This window comes from Octopus sinensis, linkage group LG7, assembly GCF_006345805.1.
Source record: "Octopus sinensis linkage group LG7, ASM634580v1, whole genome shotgun sequence".
Taxonomy (NCBI): Eukaryota; Metazoa; Mollusca; class Cephalopoda; order Octopoda; family Octopodidae; genus Octopus; species Octopus sinensis.
In genome coordinates this window covers 2389195-2409800 of record NC_043003.1, presented here as the reverse complement: position 1 = coordinate 2409800, position 20606 = coordinate 2389195, and the positions used below count along the sequence as shown (strand labels likewise).

General features: G+C 38.2%; 1 protein-coding gene across 1 annotated transcript in view; it reads right to left on the bottom strand.

Moving 5' to 3' along the window:
- Window positions 1-16234, bottom strand: part of LOC115214353 — a 46721-nt gene extending 30487 nt beyond the window's left edge. Inside the window, exon 1 of the mRNA XM_029783548.2 lies at window positions 15432-16234. Coding sequence (XP_029639408.1) covers window positions 15432-15497 — 66 coding nt within the window. The 5' untranslated portion in view covers window positions 15498-16234. The remainder of the gene's footprint in view (window positions 1-15431) is intronic.
- Window positions 16235-20606: the final 4372 nt, after the last annotated feature.

Genomic DNA, 20606 nt, shown 5'->3' with positions numbered 1-20606 from the left:
GGTCTCCTGTCATTGCCTCTGTGAGGCCTCTCTGTAGCAAACTGATTTGACTTCATAACATCCTACTAACATACATACACACTTACACACTCATAAATCAACTTAGACAGTAAACATCTATATACACACAAACATAAAAAAAATCGCTGATGTGGCCAATGACAGTACCACCTGATTGGCACCTGTGCCAGTGGAGCATTAAAAGCCCCATCCAAGCATGATCATTGCCAGGGCCACTGACTGCCTATCATGCTGGTGGCACATAAAAAGCACCATTCAAACGTGATCGTTGCCAGTGTCACTTTACTGGCACCTGTGTCAGTGGCACGTGGAAAACAACATTCTAGTGTGATCGTTGCCAGTGCCGCCAGACTGGATCCTGTGCAGGTCGCATGTAAAAAATACCATTTGAGTGTGGTTGTTGCCAGAACTGCCTGACTGGCCCTTGTGCCGGTGGCATGTAAAAAGCACCCACTACACTTTCGGAGTGGTTGGCATTAGGAAGGGCATCCAGCTGTAGAAACCTTGCCAGATCGGATTGGAGCCTTGTGCAGCCTTCTGGCTTGCCAGTCCCCAGTCAAACCGTCCAACCCATGCCAGCATGGAAAGCGGACATTTAACAGTGATGGTGATGATGATGATGATGATGATGATATAAACAATCACACATAAACTGAAATGGGCCATGAATAGCCGAACCGATAAATGCATGGATATAGAAATATTTGAGAACCTTTTACTAATATACACACTTACGCATTAATAAAGCAACTTAAGCAGTAAGGATCTATAAATGCACACACACACACACACACACTCATGCATAAACGATGACATCCATAACACTTGTAGTTAATAACCTTATGCTGACGTACATCCACACCATGGATATCCCCATGTTTTGGAATAAAAAAACTCTCATTCTTATTTTATTTTCATTATTTTTATTTTTATTTTTTTATTTTTATTATCAATATATTTCAATATTTTCATTATCTATTATTAATCTTTGTTTTTATCCTTTATCTTTCTTCTTATATACTTTAATTAATTATTATTGTTGTTGTTGTTGTTGTTATTACTATTATAATTGTATTTAATCACGGAGATGTACTTGCATAGCAAGTGATTTGATCTGAGATCGTGTGCTGAAACGAAAACAATTGCAGCGTGGAAGGTGTTTATAAGCCATTTAAGAAACACACAAAAGCCGTTCGATTCACTTCACCATTTACGTTTAATTTGTCAAAGTATTTTCGTCACTTTAAGACCTCAACCTGTTCACTCGCATGCACACACATGCACTCAATAAACATGCTTTCATCTGCTTAGTCTGTTGGAGTCTTTCAACTGATCAAAATGTAAACCCTGCAATGTCCATTTTCCCCTGAAGATCTTCCATCCAGGATACTCAAAATGTAAACTTACACTATCATATATGTTTTGTAATTTAAATTGGCTGTGAAGTGAAACAATTGTAGGCAATGTTAATTAATTAATTAATAAATTTATATCCATTGAATCTCTCCATTTTCAAACTTAATAATATTTGATGCTTTATAATATATTTTTTTGAAGAAATATCTCTTCAAAATATAATATAATAAACCAGGGCATCTTGCATAGGATTATCCCCATAAGATGTTTAAATATCCTCATAGTGTGTGTGTGTATATATATATATAGATATATATATATATATATAGATATATATATATATATATGATTGACCATGATTGACCGCTAGCTCCAAAAGTTTGTTTATTCTCTCTCTCTTTTTTCTTCGTGTTCCTTCTGTTGAAGAGCATAGGCTCGAAATGTAAAAGACTTTCTCACCTTCCCAAGTGTTAATTAATACACCTGTCTTGTCTTTTATTTTTTTCTGTAAATTTCAAGTTATATATATAATATATATATATATATATATATATATATATTATATATATAAATGGATGAATGAATTATCCTTTGTTTACTGTTAACATGGAAAATTCAATAAACAGTTACCAGGGTAGCAAAATTCACGCAAGTAACAAGGATGAAGCGACCTATTCAAAGGTAGAAACTCTGGGTTAATGTGCAGTAATTTGTGTATTATAAGTAAATAAAGGGAGAGAGGGAGAGAGGGTAAGAGAGATGCAAAAAGAGGCAGACAAAAAGACTGAGACAAAGATAAAAGGATTAGGGGTTGCTAAGGGTAAAAGTCTGTGGGAAGGGACTAAATTTCATACAAAGTAATTTCCAGTCTTTGCTGCTTATGGGAGTGAACCAGTTTCTTAGAATGTATTTCAGTCACATGGGGGCAAATATAAAAATCTCTGTTTTAGAGTTCAGAATAATATCTTGCAAAAGAGAATTTGTTAGGATCAACATGCTCCCCACTAAACGTCTTTTGCTGCTGTTAAAATAGGGCCAGCATTTCACTCCATCTCCCACTGATAATTTACATGACCTTTTCTTTCGAAAGCTGTAAATGTCTGGTTAGTGTAGGGACACACTGCCTCTGCTGAATATTGAAGGAAGATCTCTACACTTTGTTCATACCTCCAAAATCCTTGGTTACAGCTTCCACAATATATACAATGGGGTTTCTGTGTCATGTTAGCTGGGTAATTAAGCATATGTTATCTCTGCATGAGCTGCCTGCCACTGCTTTAGGTTTGAGACCCCGAAAGGGATCTCAGGGTGTAGCTTCCCTGCCTTCCAAAGCTAATTTTCCACCACATTTATTAAAAATCGTGGTAGAGGCCTTGGTCTCGGGACGACTCATGTCTAGAAACTGAGGTTGAGGGTAAGCAAGGGCATGCTCCCCGTAGAAAATCCAGCTCCAAAAAAGCCTCATGATATAAAAGGAGAAAGGGCACCAGCGCCAGCCCAAAGGTTGGGGTGAGCTGCAACTGCCTATCTTGGTTGCTATGGCATTGAGGAAGATCCGGCCACCCCCGTTAATGGGGACAAAACTCAGATTTAAAACACTGGATGAGGATGATGGTGATGATGATGATGATGATGATGATGATGATGATGATGATGATGATGATGGTGGTGGTGATGATGATGATGATGATGATGATGATGATGATGATGATGATGATGATGAGCAAATGTAAATTGGGTTGTCAGGTTAAATCATTTATTTTTTTCCCTTTATTTTAATTCTTTCCCTGGGTAGTTTCCCACTATTCAGTTTTTTAGCTATCACATCATCTTTTATCCCTAAAGCTATCCCATCTTTAATCCTAAAAGCTTAATCCTCACTAGTTATTCTAAGATTTGATAGTAACTATTATCTTATGCTGAGCTGGTAAGGTATGATAAGACTGAAACATGACCGTAATTGTCATCAATGCTGTCAAAGACCAGGGCCGACCAAAAACTTGTGAGTGGATTTGATTGATGGAAACTGAAAGAAGCCTATCGTATTTGTGTGTGTGTGTGTGTGTGTGTGTGTGTGTGTGTGTGTGTGTGTGTGTGTGTGTGTGTGTGTGCACATGCATTTTTGTATGTGTTTGTCCCCCACCATTGCTTGAGAACTGGCGTTGCTTTGTTTACACCCCTGTAACTTAGCAGTTTGGCAAAAAAGACCAATAGAATAAGTACCAGGCCTTAAAAAAAACAAACCAACTGGGGTCAATTTCTTTGACTATTCCCTTCAAAGCAGTGCCCCAGCATGGCCACAGTCCAATGACTGAAACCAGTAAGAGATAAAAGATTTTTAAAAAAATCAGACGACAGAGTACCAGAATAGTAAAAAACAAACGAATTTATCTGGGAACCTAACAGAAGTAAGCGTCTACAGCAGACCGTAACTCAATGGTGAAAAAACACAAAAGTTGCGCTGCAAGTCTAGAACATTCTCATTTGCAGAAAAGCAGGTGTTTGTCAAGGTATCCTTTGAAGTCGTAAACTAATACTGCATTTGATTTGAGTGAGAGAGAGAGAGGGAGGTGGGACGTTCGTTTATATTTTGAGGTATAAAAACATAAGCAATCGATATAAGAGGGAGCCGTGTGTGTGCTTAGTATCAAATATGTATTTATAAGCAAAACAAACAAGATTATATGTCACCAGCTGCATATTTATGTAACCAGCTAATTAGAGAACTGAGCAGAACAGCCACACCGAGAACAGAATCAGATGTTGGGCTCAGATGACTGATTTACATATCAAATTATATATTTAAGCATACGCTGTCCTAAGATTAGAAGTAATCAAACTAGTAACCTTATATTTACAAATGAAACATTGCTTAATATTTAAATCGACAACTGAATCACTTTGACCTCTGATCAACATCAGGTATCGTATATCAGGATGTGTACATTGTACCAGACGAGATCGCTTGTGTATTATTAATGTTATACTTTGAAGTTATTTATATTTTCTGTCAACAAAGACAAGAGAACGTAAATAACCTCTGTGAGCAGTCACTTACGACAAATTAGATTAGCAACATGGATACATACATATATATATATGAGGTCTGGTCAAAAAGTATCCAAACTGTTGCCATGGTAATGAAGCTAAAGCACACAGAGTGAAGCCACTTGGCACAGATTGACCTTGAACTCTGCTGTGCATGCACACAAAGCTTTAATGTTCTGGCTCACTTCTGCTGTTTACAGCAGTGCTTGGAAGGAAGGTGTGTAGCATGTGATCGTCGCATTGACCACGACAGAGAAAGTTGTCATGGCAACACTTGCTCAGAAGTTTATGCAAAGTTGCAGAAAGTGTATGGAGAAGGGTGTATGAGCTGCACACAAGTGTATGAGTGGTTCAGATGTTCCCAAGATGGCTGCAAAAATGTCGATAGTGATGAACGTTCTGGGAGACCCACAACCAGCAGAAGTGAGAAAAGCATCGCAGATGTGCGTGCAGCTGTGAGGGGAAATCATCGAATCACCATCCATGAGTTATCAGAAGATGTGCAGATTAGTTGTGGTTCAGTTCAGTCCATTATCCCTGAAGATTTGGGTATCAGACATGTGTCTGTCAAGTTTGTGCCAAAACTGCTTTCAGCTGACCAAGAAGACACTTGGGTTTCAGTTGCACAAGATTTCCTTGATTGTGTCGAGAACAAAGAAAGCTTTTTGAAAACTTTGCATAAGGCCTCTGAGCAGGTATCATCAAGCCTTTGGAAAAATTCGATGCAGATTCTCTGCTCAACTTTTTTCTGTAATGGTCAATGTGACAATCACACGCTACACACCTTCCTTCCAAGTACTGCTGTAAACAGCGGAAGTGAGCCGGAACGTTAAAACTTAGTGCACATGCACAGCAGAGTTCAAGGTCAATCTGTGCCAAGCAGTGTAGTGGGCGCTTTTTACATGCCACTGGCATGGTTGCCAGTTATGTAACACCAGCATCAGCCACAACTACGATTCCGCTTGGCTTGACAAGTCTTCTCCAGCATGGCACATCACCAAAGGTCTCGGTCATTTAAGTTTCCACAGTGGTTCTCTGTTGTTTATACAAATTCCATTCCATACCAATATACAATTCCTTGCATCAATATGTGCAACTATTTCTGGCTTAAAGCCGTGAGCTGACAGAATCATTTGCATGCTGGACAAAATGCTTAGAGACATTTCTTCCAGTTCTATAAATTCCAAGTTCAAATCATGCCAGGTCCTCTTTACCTTTCATCCTTTCAGGGTCAATAAAATAAATTACCAGTTATGTATTGGGGTCGATGTAATCAACTTGGCCCTTCCCTTAAGATTGAGAAAGATCAGGTTGATTTGATCTGGCTTTGAATCTTGCCATGAATTGGCATCCTGTTTTGGGAAAGTTGTGATCTCGGTCCTTTATATACCAAGAAAATTGGGTAACCAGCCTTATGACCCCTAGAACTAAAAAAAAAAAGAAAGAAATTCCTTGACTTATATGTCTGTCGACTCATTAACAAATATCTAATTTATGCAATGAGTCTCGGACAATAACCCCCACCAAAGATAACAGATGATGATTTCAAACTTCTTAATATATTGGCGAGGGGGTAATTAACCAAGTGGGGGTAATTGTCCTATGGGGGGGTTAATTGTCATGATACATATGCAATACTGTACTTATGACTACAGCAACCTATATCATATTTGCTTGTTAGTTGGACCCTTAATTTAGTGCTAAATCTTGGTACAAACTTTTTCTTTGTCATAAGTTTTAACTTTGACCCATGGCTAAGCTGCATCCAAGTTTTTTCAGTGAAAATTAAAAACAGAATTGTGTGACTTGTACATGAGGCAATATGGCACTGATTGCTCCAGAATGGACAATGTATACCTCATTACTTCTATGATTCCTCTAACCCTAATTACATTGACAATATCAACTCTATATAATAGGCTATTTTAGCAGACCATGAACAGCATCAACATCATTAGTGGAGGCGCAATGGCCCAGTGGTTAGGGCAGTGGACTCACAGTCAAAGGATCATGGTTTCGATTCCCAGACCGGGCATTGTGTGTTTATTGAGCGTAAACACCTAAAGCTCCACGATGCTCCGGCAGGGGGTGGTGGCGACCTCTGTTGTACTCTTTCACTCCAACTTTCTCTCACTCTTTCTTCCTGTTTCTTGTCCCCGACTTCCTACGCAACCGCTGAGCCTGGATTTGCATTCATCCATCCGTCGATGCTCTCGGAGTCGGGGGTTGATCTGCTTTCTCTTCTGCGGATCTTACGAATAGCAAAGGACCACGATTCAGACTTCTCCCATCTTGCGAGCTCTGGGACGAAGACCGCTTCGCTCAACATCAACATCAACACCAACAGCATCAACATCAACATCATCGTCATCATTGTCACCACCACTACCACCATCATTACCAGCATCCTCATCCTAACGCCCATGTTTCCGTGCTAGAATGGGTTGGACGAAATTTGTTGAAGTGGATTTTCTATGGCCAGACATGGGTTCCTTTACCAATCCTCGCCTGTTTCCAAGTAAGGTTCAATATTTCCCCCATGGTCTGACATGTTTTCGCAGAAGACAGGAAACAGCAGGCACCACTTGCAAAACGGTGACACTCGTTTACAACGACCATCTGGATTGAAGCCAAGGGGACAGTAATACACACATGCTCATACAAGTGTACATGTGCACACACACACACACACACACACACACACACGCACACACACACATACATACAAGGTGCAAAGCCAAGAGGCAAACCACAGTGCCTGGGGCTTCTCTGCTCAACTTGCTCAATACACAAGAGAAAGGGATAAACTTGAAAACCCCAAGGGCTCCAAAAAGAAACCATGGTTGAATTTGCCGCCAGCGACAGATCAGAGTTGAGCCTAGTTGGACAGGGACTTAAACATCAACCTGGACAATATTCTGAAGGGTGACACAACCAGGATGATAAAAGCCATGGTGCAAGTGGCATGCCGGGCAAGCCAAGATATCTTTGGCGGCACAAAGGATAGCAAAGGCAACAAGCAGAACAGTCCCGGTATATTTATTTCACCTCATAATTGTTAGTTTCAAATTTTGGCACAAGGCCAGCAATTTTAAGGAATGGGGCTAGTCAATCACATCAACCCCAGTATGCAACTGGTACTTATGCTATCAACCCTGAAAGGATGAAAGGAAAAGTCAACCTTGGCGGAATTTGAACTCAGAACATAAAGACAACAAAATGGCGCTAAACATTTTGCTAAGCATGAAAATGATTCTGGCAACCGACTTCCTTGTCCCACCTCATTTTTATTGCGAATAACCATGTTTTTTCCATGGTAGCCATAATAAAGTTTCGATCAGTGATAGGCAATAAATGGTTGGACAGAATAATTGCTGGACCGGTCGTGGCCAGAACATCACGAGGCAAACTGGCAAAAATCAATATTTCTCATTTTCTAACCTGATTTCTGATTTCGTTTCTCTGTATACAATAATCCCTCGCCATATCACGGTTCACCTATTGCAGTTTATTATTTAAGCTCACATCAATTCCACCGTGGTGTTGTTTTGTATTTATAAATAAAATAAATATATATACAAATTATAAAGATAATAAAAAAAATATGGCTGTGTGGTAAGTAGCTTGATTCCCAACCACACGGTTCTGGGTTCAGTCCCACTGGATTGCACCTTGGGCAAGTGTCTTCTGCTATAGCCTGGGGCTGACCAAAGCCTTGTGAGTGGATTTGGTAGACAGAAAATGAAAGCCCATCATATATATATATATTCTTTATTCTTTTACTTGTTTCAGTCATTTGACTGTGGCCATGCTGGAGCACCGCCTTTAATCAAGCAACTCGACCCCAGGACTTATTCTTTTTGTAAGCCCAGTACTTATTCTATCGGTCTCTTTTGCCGAACCGCTAAGTAACGGAGACATAAACACACCAGCATCGGTTGTCAAGCAATGCTAGGGGGACAAACACAGACACACAAACAAACACACATACATATATATATATATATATATATATATATATATACGACAGGCTTCTTTCAGTTTCTGTCTACCAAATCCACTCACAAGGCATTGGTCGGCCCGGGGCTATAGCAGAAGACACTTACCCAAGATGCCACGCAGTGGGACTGAACCCGGAACCATGTGGTTGGTTAACAAGCTACTTACCACACAGTCACTCCTGCGCCTATATATATATTGTCCTTATACGTAAATATTAACAAGTGAAACCAAGGGTACATAGATAATAGTTTTTTTATTTCGTATATTTTCATTTGTCTTGCTTATTTTTACATTTCGGTTTTTTTGCTGCTATTTTTCTTGAGAACACATTCCTCGTGGTAATGGCGATTTAACGTCTATGTTTAGCATACAGGCTGTCCACTTTTAGTGGTCAATCCTCTAAATTTTGCTTGTAAAAAAATTTTAATCTTTGGATATTTAAAAAAATACTAAGCCACTGGTTTTAATTGATAATATCGAATTTCTATTTCTATTTATTTTATTTATATATATATATATAATATATATATATAATATAATATTATATATATATATATATATATATATATAATATATATATATTATATATATATATTGTTATATTTCGGAATGGTCAATAACATAGAGATTAAGATATTGTCCACACATAGAACAGATGCAACAATTAGACAAATTACAGAAGCTACACATATAATAGAAAATAAACCTAGCCTGAATAGAAAACTAGAATGGAGCAATAGCACACACCACAACATATGACGATAGTGGATCCTGCAAACATAATAAATACACAGATAATTAAAGAAATAGAAATGAATAACTATATATATGTATGTGTGTATGTATATATGTATGTATATGTGTATATGGTGTGTATATGTGATATATAATATATATATATATATATATATATATATATATATAATATATATATATGTGTGTTCTCAAGAAAATAGCAGCAAAAAAACCGAAATGTAAAAATAAGCAAGACAATTTCTGTTAAGTTTTCCTTATTAATAGTTGTCCTTAATTGCTAAATTATTTATATATATATATATATATTATATATATATATATATAGATATATATATATATATATATATATATATATATATATTATATATATATATGTATATATATGTGTATATATATATATATCATATATATATATATATATATATTTTTTTTTTTTTTTTTCGATTAGATTTATTATTATTATTATTCGAGCTTTGCAATGTCCTCCGAGCTGCTGCCAGGAAAACAGCCACTTATGTGTTTATTGCAGGCGATTTCAATCATCCTGAGATCGATTGGGAGACCTTCCATTGGCCACAGAGTGCAAACGGTTTTGTTGAGCTTGTGCTGGACTCAAACTGGTCACAAGTAGTCACCTCTCCAACAAGAGGCGACAACACCTTGGACCTGCTCTTACCACAACTCCTGAAGCGGTTATCAATTCACTACGGAGGAACCTCTAGGTGACTCTGATCATGCTATGATCATCGCCAATCTGGCTCTTGCGGGCACAAAAATCTGAACCATCTCCAATCTGCTTCCTTCGATTGGAAGAGAGCAGATTGGAACCGTACCACACTGAACTACAGCACCCAAACTGGCGTGAATTCTACAACTCTGGAGATGTGAATACTATACTCCAGAGTATCCTGGACTCAATATGGGCAGCATGTGCAGCATCAGTGCCACGTAAACAAAAAAAGAAGAACCGCCCCAAAAGGGCAATTGGGAAACTTCAGCGGTCCGACTTGCCAGGAGGGAACGTCGGACTGCTGAACAGGAATACAGGGTGCATAAATCAGACACCAACAGGAAGAAGCGGAATAAATCCTCCAACCATCTCAAGCAAGTAACAAAAAAGCAGTGCTTGAATTGGAACAGTGCATAGCAGCCAATCCTGACAGTAAGGTTTTCTGGAAATATGTGCACTCAAAGCAGAGACCTCACTCTCCAGTGGGCCCTCTTTGCAACCCTCACACAAACCAGATCACTGACGACCCCAAGGAATGCGCAGAACTCATTGCCGAGTGCTATGCAAACATATTCACTGTTGAAAGTCAAGATGTACCATCTTCACCATCACTAACAGCAAACTCCATAACAAACTATGGAATTTACACCTGCAATGCTGCGACGTCACCTTCAAAATAAGCACAACTATGCCTCCCCTGGTCTCGATGGAGTTACATACCTGCTTCTCAAACGTGGCAGGCACTTCCTTTTACACCAGCTTTCTATTTTCTTCCAGTACTGTCTCAACAATGGTGCTACTCCAGAGCAGTGGAAAACAATGCCAGTGTCATTCCTCTGTTCAAAAAGGGCGACCGCACATCACCTGTCAAATATCGCCCAGTCAGTCTCACTAGCTGTATTGCAAAACTGATGGAATCGTGTGTCAGAGAAACACTCTGGAACTTCTGGAGCTCTCACAGTCTCATCCGACCCTCACAATATGGATTTGTCCCTAACTCCAGCTGCAGTGACCAGCTTGTCAAGTTCCTTGAGGACATTACTCAGATTACTGACAGGGCTCATGGGTGGATGTTGTCTACCTTGACTTTGCTAAGGCTTTCAACTCTGTGCCACACAAAAGGCTTATGGTGAAACTCTCTGCAATGGGTGTGGGGGATGACCTTTTTAATGGTTGAAATCCTTCATCCTCAGCCGAAAGGAGGTTGTCACAGTTCTAGGACAGCACTCTACACCATATGAGATGTCATCGGGTGTACCACAGGGATCTGCCTTGGTCCCCTCTTGTTTGTGGCATACATTAACGACATAGATGCCAATTTAAAGAATGCACAGTATTGAAATATGCAGACGACATCAAGCTGTACCTTGAAATCAAGAGGACAGATCCTGATGTCTACAACTCTTTCCTGCAATCAGACCTAGACACAATGCAGCAATGGATCACAGACTGGCAACTGAAACTGGCTGTGGACAAGTGTACCACCATGCATTTTGGGAGAAAAAAACCCTGCGTTCACATACTCCCTCCACGACACTGATATCAAGAAATCCTCTTGTGAGCGTGACCTAGGCATCACTGTCAGCAGTGATTTGCGTTGGACAAAGCATATCTCTAAGATTGTCAGGAAGGCCGAGGGTGTCTTGGCATCACTCAGCAGGTCTTTTGTTAGCCGCTCTCCAGCCATCTATTTAAAACTGTATACAGCTATGGTACGACCACACTTGGAATTTGCATCATCAGTTTGGAACCCCTATCTGCACAGAACATTGACCTCCTGGAATCTGTCCAGAGACGTGCAACCAAACGCATACCCTCCATCAGGACACCTACCATATTCTGAGCGCCTTGTTTCCCTGGGCATGGATTCACTGAAGCTCCGGCGTCTGGTGACGGACTTGGTAAACACCCACAAAGTTATCAACCACCTCACCAACAACAACACTGAACACCTTTTTGATCTCCATGTGTCTAACACACGTGGACATGCCTACAAAGTCAGAAAACAATACAGCTCTCATGACTTTCGGAAACATTTTTTCATGCTCAGAGTTGTTGAAGCATGGAACAAACTGCCTGTGTCAGTTGTTGACTGCCATGACACTGCATCCTTTAAGGCCCTCATGCTTTCCGAAATCCGCCGAAACTACACCTGATTATATATACACTTTAGATGAGTTGTAGTGCACCTGAGCACTGTACACAATTATTATTATTATTATTATTATTATACAAGCATATGTAATGATAATAATGAGTGGATGTAAACACATGAACAAAATTCGAACAAAAGCAACAACAACAAAAACAAAATACAAATTACAAGAATGTATATAAACAGAAGATAGAAATATTACAGGCATCCCCCCCCCCACACACACACTAAATAAACATAGACGCACATAGAGATATAAGCATGCGCAAATGAAGACATACAATAGAAATACAAAATGGCTGACGGTTAGTAAGGAGAGACACACAAATAAGAGAGAAGAAAACAAAGGACCACTGATGCGGTCACAGGAGTGTGACGAAAGAACTTTGGCCGAAATAAGATTCAGATTAATGTAAAAAATAAATAACACTGAAGCAAAATAACACCAAATATATAGTGCGTGTGTTTTATTGGCTAAACTGGCAAAATGACCATTCCGAAATATAACAATATTGTTAAACACACGACTTCACATAAAAAATCTTGCACACAACAAATATTTAAACGTACTATATATATATATATATGTGTGTGTGATAATATATATATATATATATATATATATATAATATATATATATATATATATATATATGTGTATATATATATATATTCAACAATTGAGGGTAAAATTAATTAATTATTAATCAATTTCACCAAGTATTCAGTATGTAAAGGGACCATTTAAGGTTTTTTTAATGTTTTTACCCCCATACCTTCGTGGGCTATTCTGAGTAAGCACTATCTGAGAGAAATTTTCTTTAAGTATTAGAATTCAGCTAAAAAAATTTTTTTTGGCTGCTATTTCTAATGAGTTCAGTATGTGGCAAAGTAATTTATTTTACTAAGCCCTTTATAAAATATATATATATATATATATATTATATATATGTGTGTATATAATATTAATTAGAGACAAAACCACTATTTTGCAAATCAAACAAGGGAAGACTTAATCAATACATTAAAAAAATTTAATATAAGTAATAAATCACCACTACAATTGTTTCCTGTCTTCAAAGACATTCGTGTATATATATATATTATATATGTGTGTGTGTATATATATATATATATATATATGTGTATATATATATATATATGTGTATATATTATATATATTATATATATATATATATATATGTGTATAAATATATATATGTGTTGTGTGTGTGTGTATATATATATATATATATATATGTATATATATATTATATATATATATTATATTATATATATATATTATATAATTAATCAATATAGGGTGGCAAAAAAATTTTGTAGAATTTTTCTGCCACAGCGGCCTAGTGGGAAAAAATTAAATAGTCATAGACCATTTTTAAGTTCAACATCACAATCAAGGAACGGCCATAATAGGCCATTCACCCACTAGAAATAACAGCCAAAGCTTCAACCGCAAATAAACATCAATTCCGTAAACAGGAGAAAATTTAAAAAACATTTACCCTGTAATTTCTTATACGATGCACCGTTTCATCTACTATTTAATGGTAAACTAACCTGATTAAATTAAATCAAGCCAATCTTCCATAGGCCCTTAGAATCATCAGTAAGAAATAGCCAAGTCGGAACAGATATTTTCACGAGGCATTTCCGACCCTGCCTCGGCAATATCTGACCTAAAATTTTCAAATCATCGCACTCGCGCCAAATTTATCGGCAGCAAATAAATATAAGCCGCCGATTCCATTACGGAATTAACCAGAAAATTCATAATTAATCAATATAGGGTGGCAAAAAAATTTTGTAGAATTTTTCTGCCACCTATTATGGCCGTTCCTTGATTGTGATGTTGAACTTAAAAATGGTCTATGACTATTTAATTTTTTCCCACTAGGCCGCTGGTGGCAGAAAAATTATTAATATTATTATTCAGGTCACTACCTGGAATTGAACTCGGAATCTTGGGATTAGTAGTCTGTGCTCTTAACCACTATGCCATATGCCCATGGGCATTAATGGGTTGTAATTTAAGGACTGCTGACAGTGACTTTGAAGTGCCAGTTGGTTAGCCTTCAACAGTTCAATGATTTCAAAGTTATTGTTACCTCTCTTCCTGTAGAAGGATGCTAAACAGACGCTCTACAAAATTCTTCATTTTAAAGTAAAATTGTTTTTGTTAAAACACAACACTAAGGTGGCAGACTGGCAGAACCATTTGCAGACTGGGCAGAATGCTCAACAGCATTTCATCCATCTCTGTGTCCTCAGTTCAAATTCTGAGATCATCTTTGCTTTCCGTTCTTTCACTGGGTTAATGAAATAGATACCAACTGAACCCTGTGGAGGAGAGGCGTCAATACAATCAACCTACCCCACTCCCCTGAAATTCCTGGACTGGTGCCATAATTTGAGACCCATATAACACAACATAAAAACAAACATTAATGCACACACACACGCACACACACATACACACACGCACACACACACCTGATGTATATGTGACTGGTGCCACTTAAAAAGCACCCGGTACATTCTGTAAAATGGTTGGCATTAGGAAGGGCATCCAGTTGCTGAAACCATGCCAAAACAGGTGACTGGAGCCTGATGCGGATCCCCATGCAAGCATGGAAAACAGGCGTTAAATGATGGTGATGTATATATACTTAGGAGTGGTTATATTTGCTATAGAGAATGAGTCATTAAAAACTAGATTAGGCACAGGCGTGGCTGTGTGGTAAGTAACTTGCTTACTAACCACATGGTTCCGGGTTCAGTCCCGCTGCGTGACACCTTGGGCAAGTGTCTTCTACTATAGCTTCAGGCCGACCAAAGCCTTGTGAGTGGACTTAGTTGACGGAAACTGAAAAGAAGCCCATCGTATGTGTATGTGTGTGTTCGTTTGTGTGTCTGTGTTTGTCTCCAACATCACTTGACAACCGGTACTGGTGTGTTTACGTCCCTGTAACTTAGCGGTTCGGCGAAACAGATCGATAGAATAAGTACTACGCTTACAAAGAATAAGTCCCGGGGTCGATTTGCTTGATTAAAAGTGATGCTCCAGCATGGCCGCAGTCAAATGACTGAAACAAATAAAAGAATAGGATTCTGACCTATTTCCATGTCTCAGACTCCACTAATAAAGCACTGGTCAACGTGAGGCAATGATAGAAGATCCAAAACAGGAACCACATGGCTTTGAAACAAACGCCAGAATCCTGTCAGAGAATAAGTTGAAACCAAACCGTTTTAAGATGCGTGAATCGGCAAAAGACAATTCACCCAAAATCAGATTCATTTGAATTACTATAAAATATGTAAAGAATATAATGTAACTTACCCGAGAATAGCAGGAAAGCTTCATGAGTTTTTCATGGACTTCTGGATAGTTCACAATTTCCTCCATTGTCTTTTGAAGGATAATAAATTAGAATCTTTTAAACAACTTTCACCAACGAGAAATGTTCAAGTGACTTTAGTTCTGTTTAAAATCAAACTGATTTCTAATATAATTCCACGGTTCGTTTTCTTTTCACCTTCGTCAAGTATGACGTATTAATTAAATCTGTTGAAGAGCTTAATGAAAATTAAAACTAATTATAGTTTTCCAACAACTTGTCAAGGCACGCATAAATAAGATAAACTCCGAGTGACAGCGGTAGATATGATTTGGATAATTCTAGAGACCAGACAGACGTGTTTTGAAATTGTATTTGCGGATTACATAACGACCACTTCTTCTTCTTCTTCTTCTTCTTGATTACATGTACAATTAATCTGTATCTCTCCAACGTATATAAGTTTATCAAATATATAATCGCTTTTTTCTTTAATTAATTTCTTGCATAATCCTAAATGTTCGTTTTGAAAATGTCCAAAGTCATTCTTAAATTAATAATTTACATGCTGTCATCAACAGGTGCCGTGTAATCTATATTTCAGTGTGTATAACGACCGTGTTGTACTTAAGCTGGCCATCTTCTGGCAAGCATTAACAGCATTTTCTGCTTCTGTCCCATCCTCAAACATCACCACACAAACCTAGCAACCGTTGATATAGTAATTATCACAACATTTATCATCCTTAAATTCAGCTTAAGGTAATCAACACAGAAATCAATGATAGCATGAAACTGCACGAACAAAGCTGGCTAAGTTCGGATCTTATTGATTTCTAAAATCAACAAACTTTTCTTTTACGGATGCCTGTCACTTTCACGACTGTCACACACGTTGCGAGAAACTCACTGGAAATATCTTAACAAAACATTTCTTGTTGTAACTATTGGGAAATTTGTGTTGCGGCTGGTTTTATTGACCTGACAGCTTAACTTAACTCTTGTCCACCAAACTTATTGCGTTCAGGAAGTTGGTCAAACGACCCGGGACGGTTCGCATAAATCAAATACTTCCCGTCAGTCGAGGTTGGGGGGGGGGGGCTTTTTTATTTCCCGTTTCTTTTCTTTCCCTTTTCCTGACTTGCAAGTTACTTGGTGGAGCCGACTGGTGCCGAAGCCATGAAAGATGCTTCCAGTATACAAGCTGGGAAGTGGTCGGCATCGGAAGAAATCGTGCCAAAGCTGTCATTGCAGCTCAACGCAGTCTTGTGGATTGCCAGACCCTAATGAGCTGTCCAACCCATGCCAACACAGGAAAGCGGACTTTATATGATGATGATGATGATGATGATGATGATGATGATGGTGGTGGTGGTGGTGGTGGTGGTGGTGGTGGTGGTGGTGGTGATGATGATGATTATAATGATGATGATGATGATGATGGTGGTGGTGGTGGTGGTGGTGGTGGTGGTGGTGGTGTGGTGGTGGTGGTGATGATGATGATGATGGTGGTGGTGGTGGTGGTGGTGATGGTGATTATAATGATGATGATGATGATGGTGGTGGTGGTGATGATCTAGGCTTACATTATCATATGCATGTCCTATTTTACAAGAAGATGGAGCCTGATTTGAGGGAAATTTGGTAGCTATTTCTTGCAAAGCAAGCAGTATATATATATAGAGCAATCATGGACAAACTGTGGCTTGCAGCACTTTCTGAATAGCATGCTGCTTAATTTCACAAAGAAAATAAGAATTATTATTTTTTGCAGTGTCGGCCCACCTGATGAAAAGCCATGTCTCATGTTGGTCGCTTTTTGCAAAAGGTTGCCTGGTACAGAGGCTGTCGTATTCTTGTAGATTCTGACAATGGCTGTCATTGGTGTTGTTAGGTGAAAGTTGACCACTGATGCTTGAGTTTCCTTTGCATGGCCCACAGGGAATTCACTCTTTCTATGTGTCAGATGACAAACCTTAAAGAATTTGAAAGTATGTTACCAACTTATTATGACAGTCCCATGAAAGGGAAGAATACTACTGTTATTTAGCCCAAGGAAACACCATTTCCTGTTGGACTTGACAGTGTTTCCTAGGGTTAAATAACAGTAGCATTCTTCCCTTTCATGGGACTGTCACATTAAGTTAACAACATACCATCACTTTATTGTGCTGCTACTGCATAAATCTCTCTGAGAGATTTAGAAATGTATTATTTCTATCTTAAAGAATTTTCCCAAGAGTTTAAAGCTCACAGATTACGGTCAATCTCATTTGGTCAACCTGCAAATTCTGTTACCCAGGGAATGGCACCTCGCTGAATGCAGGCAGTTTGTGGAGATACAATTGAAAGATGGGTGCCAGATAAGAGCCAATGGCAGACAAGATGTCCTGAAAAGGAACTGATAGCCCCACCTCTACCCCCATCCTGCAGTACTGTGTCCCCCTTCACCATCATATGTACACATTTATTAATTTCTTTATTGGTATTAAGATACAGGTATGGTTGTGTGGTAAAAAGTTTACACTTTGTAACAATGTGGTTTTGGGCTTCGTGAGTGAATTTGGTAGACAGAAACTGTAAAGAAGCCTATCATATGTGTGCGTGTGCCTTTATGTTTGTACCCCACCACCACTTGACAACCAGTGTTGGTTTGTTTTCATCCCCATAGATTAGCAGGGGAATAATAGAATAAGTGGCAGATTTTAAAAACAATAACTGGAAGTCAACTTTTATCAGCGAAACATTTCAAGACGGTGCTCCAGCATGGCTGCAGTTCAATGGATAAAACAGATAAAAGATAAAATAGATTAGATGTAAATATATTCACAGAATTACAGAGATGTACTTGCATAGGAAGTGACCTGATCTGAGATTGTGTGCTGGAACAAAAACAATTGCAGTGTGGAAGGTGTTTATAAGCCATTTAAAAACACACAAAATCTTCAACATTTAAATTTAATTTGCCAAAATATTTTTGTCACTTTGAAACCATGACCTGTTCACTGACAAAATTCTATGCAGCACAGAATTTTGCCAGTGAACAGGTTACAGTTTCAAAGCAATGAAAATAGTTTGACACAAATTAAATTTAAATGTTGAAATGAATCTGACGGTTTTTGTGTGTTTCTTAAATGGCTTCTAAACACCTTCCACACTGCAACTGTTTATTCACTGAGTTTTGTCATTAATTACCAAAATGCTTGGAATTGTTAGTTATGTACTTCTATTAATCTTATGATAGAGAATGGCATCAAACCATAAGCAACACTATGCCTAACAAATATTTAGGAAGTTGAGGGACCATTGATGGAACCCCTAAAAAGTTGTTTCATCAGCTAGAGATAGCAACCAAATCTTCATTTTCTTGGTGGAGAGGAGAACAGTTTCCAAAAAAAAAAATCACACGATTCTGGTGTTTTCCTGAACTCAAAAAGCGAGATATTCAGACACTGCCCTCATGAACAGGTAATTGTTTTGACAATGTCGTTTGTGCCTATTTTTTAACAAAGGAATGACATAAAAGGTTCTTACAGCTGTCAATATTGTGAAGTGTAACTGTCAGCATGAAACCACCACCAACAACAACAACAACATTCTGACCAGTTATATGCCATAACCAGTAATATACTGTGGGACAACATTAAGGTGTAATTGCTCTGTTACTTATATTGATTTTTTTCCTGACTTATAAACAACTAACTGATGATATGGATGTGTGTATATGTGCATGGGCATGTATATAAAATGTATGTATGTATGTGTATGCATAAAATGTATGTATGTATGTGTGCAAGAGTATTATGTGTGTGTATGTGTGCATACATGTGCATGTGTATTAAATGTGTGTGTGTGTATACATGTGCATGAACAGGTGTGTGAGTGTGTTTCTGTCTCCCTGTTTTGATATCTTAAAGCGAATTGCAAGCAAACGTCCTCCAGGATGTTGTTTGTTTGCAATCTCCCATGAAAACATGTCTGGACCAGAGAAAAGAAAAAATATTAGTTTGTTTGGAAAGAGGTGAGAGTTGAAGAGAGGAAGAGTGTCAGGCCATGGGGGGGGGGAAAACTGCCTCGACAAATCCTGTCAGAGAAATCCTGTAAGCACGGCAAAGTAGCCAAGGGAAAGGAAGAGGATGTTGCTGCTGTTACTGATGATGATGATGACGATGACGAGGACGATGACGACGACGATGAAGTCGATGAAGATGATGATGATTATGATGATGAAGTTGGTGATGATGATGATGATGATGAAGTGAAGGATGATGAAGTCAATAAAGATGATGACGATGATGATGATTACTTATTGATTTTTCCCCCACCCACATTGACAAGTGGCAACTCCCAGGTTTGCCGCCAGTGCTGCCAGTTTGGATGTTTTGTTTGCCGCACAGCACTTGGTCGGGTGAAACAAACCAGTGGATCCCTTTCTATGGGAATTGTAAGTTGTTGAATCTTTTTTGCCTTCGTTTTTGTATCTGGTTTGCAAGATTCTTTATGTGAATTCGTGTATTGAAGCAAATTTTGTTGTGTCTGAAGAGTGTCAGATTGTCTTAATGCCTTATTAGCAAACACACTCACCAGTTCAATTCTCACTCAGTTATTATATTTTTTCTTTCAAAATTTTTGTTGATTTTGCGACCTTGTCAATGGATGTTGACTCTGTCCATTATAACTGACAGAGTCAACATTCAGTTCTATATTTAAGAGATGAGGAATTATGTACATTATTTACATTTGATGGATATTTGTCCTCATCTTGTTTGCTAACACAACTTTTAGGCTGATATACTCTCCAGCCTTCATCAGGTGTCTTGGGGAAATTTCAAACCTGGGTTCTTATTCCTAAGGTATTTTTCAATGTTATTAATTATTATTATTATTATTATTATTATTATTATTACTATTGTTATTATTATTATCATTATTCAGATCACTGCCTGGAATCGAATTCGGAATCTTGGGGTTAGTAGCCTGCGCTCTTAACCACTATGCCATATGCCTGTGGGCAATTATGGAGTGAATTTTTAAGGCTTATAAATCTAATATTCTCCTATCCTTCCTTAATACCGGTTCCTGTATGCTATTCATATCTGCACTCGGTCTGCTTAGGAGGTTGTTGTGTCCCAGCATATGTGTTGCTTCTTTTAGCTTCTGTATTTTCCAGTGGTGTC